Source organism: Procambarus clarkii, chromosome 43 (genome assembly GCF_040958095.1).
Source record: "Procambarus clarkii isolate CNS0578487 chromosome 43, FALCON_Pclarkii_2.0, whole genome shotgun sequence".
NCBI classification, from domain to species: domain Eukaryota; kingdom Metazoa; phylum Arthropoda; class Malacostraca; order Decapoda; family Cambaridae; genus Procambarus; species Procambarus clarkii.
The window spans coordinates 20,513,301-20,515,800 of record NC_091192.1 but is presented as its reverse complement, the minus strand read 5'-3'; the positions used below and the strand labels follow the sequence as shown (position 1 = coordinate 20,515,800).

The 2,500-nt window shown below is 48.0% G+C and overlaps 1 protein-coding gene across 1 annotated transcript in view; it reads right to left on the bottom strand.

The window, feature by feature from the left end:
* Positions 1-560: 560 nt before the first annotated feature.
* LOC138373674 (fap1 adhesin-like) overlaps positions 561-2,500 on the bottom strand; it is a 21,012-nt gene continuing 19,072 nt past the window's right edge. The window contains exons 2-3 of the mRNA XM_069340025.1: positions 1,176-2,162; positions 561-640 (exon numbers count right to left, since the gene is read on the bottom strand). Coding sequence (XP_069196126.1) covers positions 561-640; positions 1,176-2,162 — 1,067 coding nt within the window. The remainder of the gene's footprint in view (positions 641-1,175; positions 2,163-2,500) is intronic.

The window sequence follows — 2,500 nt, the reverse complement described above, 5'->3', positions numbered from 1 at the left end:
AATAATTTAGATGGTCGACTTACTGTGGCTCTGCCAACTAGCGGACCTCAATCACCATTAGTCTAACTGATCAGAAAAGCTTGAATTTTTGAGATATATACAAGAGTTGTTACATTCATGTACAGCCACTAGTACGCGTAGCGTTTCGGGCAGGTCCCTGGAATACGATCCCCGCCGCGAAGAATCGTTTTTTCATCTAAGTACACATTTTACTGTTACGTTAAACAGAGGCTACAGTTAACGATTTGCGCCCAGTAAATCCTCCCCGGCCAGGATACGAACCCATGACATAGCGCTCGCGGAACGCCAGGCGAGTGTCTTACCACTACACCACGGAGACATTTAGAATTGACTGAAGACAACTATTAGAGACTGAATTTAGAACGGAGAAGGACTGTAGAAACAAATCAAAATCCGTCACAGTCAATTACCCCCCCCCTCATGTTCCCAGACGTGGTCTCCTCTGATACCGAGCAGGTAAGAGTCTAGTACCAGAGAGTGGGGCATGCATAGGTACTGGATCAAAAATCAGATGATTTTGGCAGGTAGAGAATCAGATATCAGAACCAGTTTGAAGCATTTGGCCGATGTCGGAATGGTCTATCAGTGCCTGGTGGTGTTATCAGCGGGTGGAGGGGCCCTGTAGTTGGTTATGAGATCAGGTATCAGGAAAATCAGTTGTGTAATTGATGCTGGAGCGAGGTACAGAACTCCGGCCGTCTGGCGGACGATCGCCAGACGGCCTGTGCATTCAGGGGACTCCAAGGTTGTATAGCATTCAGGACGTCGTGGTCTAGGAGGTTAAGGTGCGCGGCTTGAGCGAACCCAAGTCGAGGGTTCGAATCCTCTGCACTGCTCAAATTGATTTTATCATTGATATATCGCGTTTGATGATTTAATTATATAGACTCGGAATGATGAGATATGACCAGGTATGTCCAGGTTTAGTGAAAGTCAAATTATTGGGGAGTTGAGAGAGAGAGAGAGAGAGACAGACAAATAGAGAGAGAGTGAGAGACATATAGACAAATTGAGAGAGAAAGAGAGACACATACCGACAAATAGACTAGAGAACGTAACATGAGTCGACATTAATCTCATAATTTCCTTTGTTTTAATGAGGAACCTGACCCAGTTAATCCTCGTATGTATCCCACAGTCAACCTTACACTCACTCTCAGCCTGGTCCTCCCTCATACTCTCAGCCTGGTCCTCACTCATACTCTCAGCCTGGTCCTCACTCATACTCTCAGCCTGGTCCTCCCTCATACTCTCAGCCTGGTCCTCACTCATACTCTCAGCCTGGTCCTCACTCATACTCTCAGCCTGGTCCTCCCTCATACTCTCAGCCTGGTCCTCCCTCATACTCTCAGCCTGGTCCTCCCTCATACTCTCAGCCTGGTCCTCCCTCATACTCTCAGCCTGGTCCTCCCTCATACTCTCAGCCTGGTCCTCCCTCATACTCTCAGCCTGGTCCTCCCTCATACTCTCAGCCTGGTCCTCCCTCATACTCTCAGCCTGGTCCTCCCTCATACTCTCAGCCTGGTCCTCCCTCATACTCTCAGCCTGGTCCTCCCTCATACTCTCAGCCTGGTCCTCCCTCATACTCTCAGCCTGGTCCTCCCTCATACTCTCAGCCTGGTCCTCCCTCATACTCTCAGCCTGGTCCTCCCTCATACTCTCAGCCTGGTCCTCCCTCATACTCTCAGCCTGGTCCTCCCTCATACTCTCAGCCTGGTCCTCCCTCATACTCTCAGCCTGGTCCTCACTCATACTCTCAGCCTGGTCCTCACTCATACTCTCAGCCTGGTCCTCCCTCATACTCTCAGCCTGGTCCTCCCTCATACTCTCAGCCTGGTCCTCCCTCATACTCTCAGCCTGGTCCTCCCTCATACTCTCAGCCTGGTCCTCCCTCATACTCTCAGCCTGGTCCTCCCTCATACTCTCAGCCTGGTCCTCCCTCATACTCTCAGCCTGGTCCTCCCTCATACTCTCAGCCTGGTCCTCCCTCATACTCTCAGCCTGGTCCTCCCTCATACTCTCAGCCTGGTCCTCCCTCATACTCTCAGCCTGGTCCTCCCTCATACTCTCAGCCTGTTCCTCCCTCACAAAATTTGGGAAGTTTTCATCCAGCTCCAGATTACCTGTTTTGTGCAGGCCGGCTGTGTCGGGAGCAGGCTTTGTTAAGTCCTATATTCAGTGCCGTCTTAACATCATCATGTAATGTAGATATATATATACATATATATATATATATATATATATATATATATATATATATATATATATATATATATATATATATATATATATATGAGGTGTATATATGCCATATAAGCTATATATATTCGAACTATATATGCGAACAAGGTTAAGTATATGAAACAGAAAACACCTCACTCCTGAAGGATTCGAACCCAGACAGCCAGGGCTCCATGCACCATCGTGTATCCAGTACTTTAACCACTGGACCACACAGACTGTTCAAAAAAGATTGATG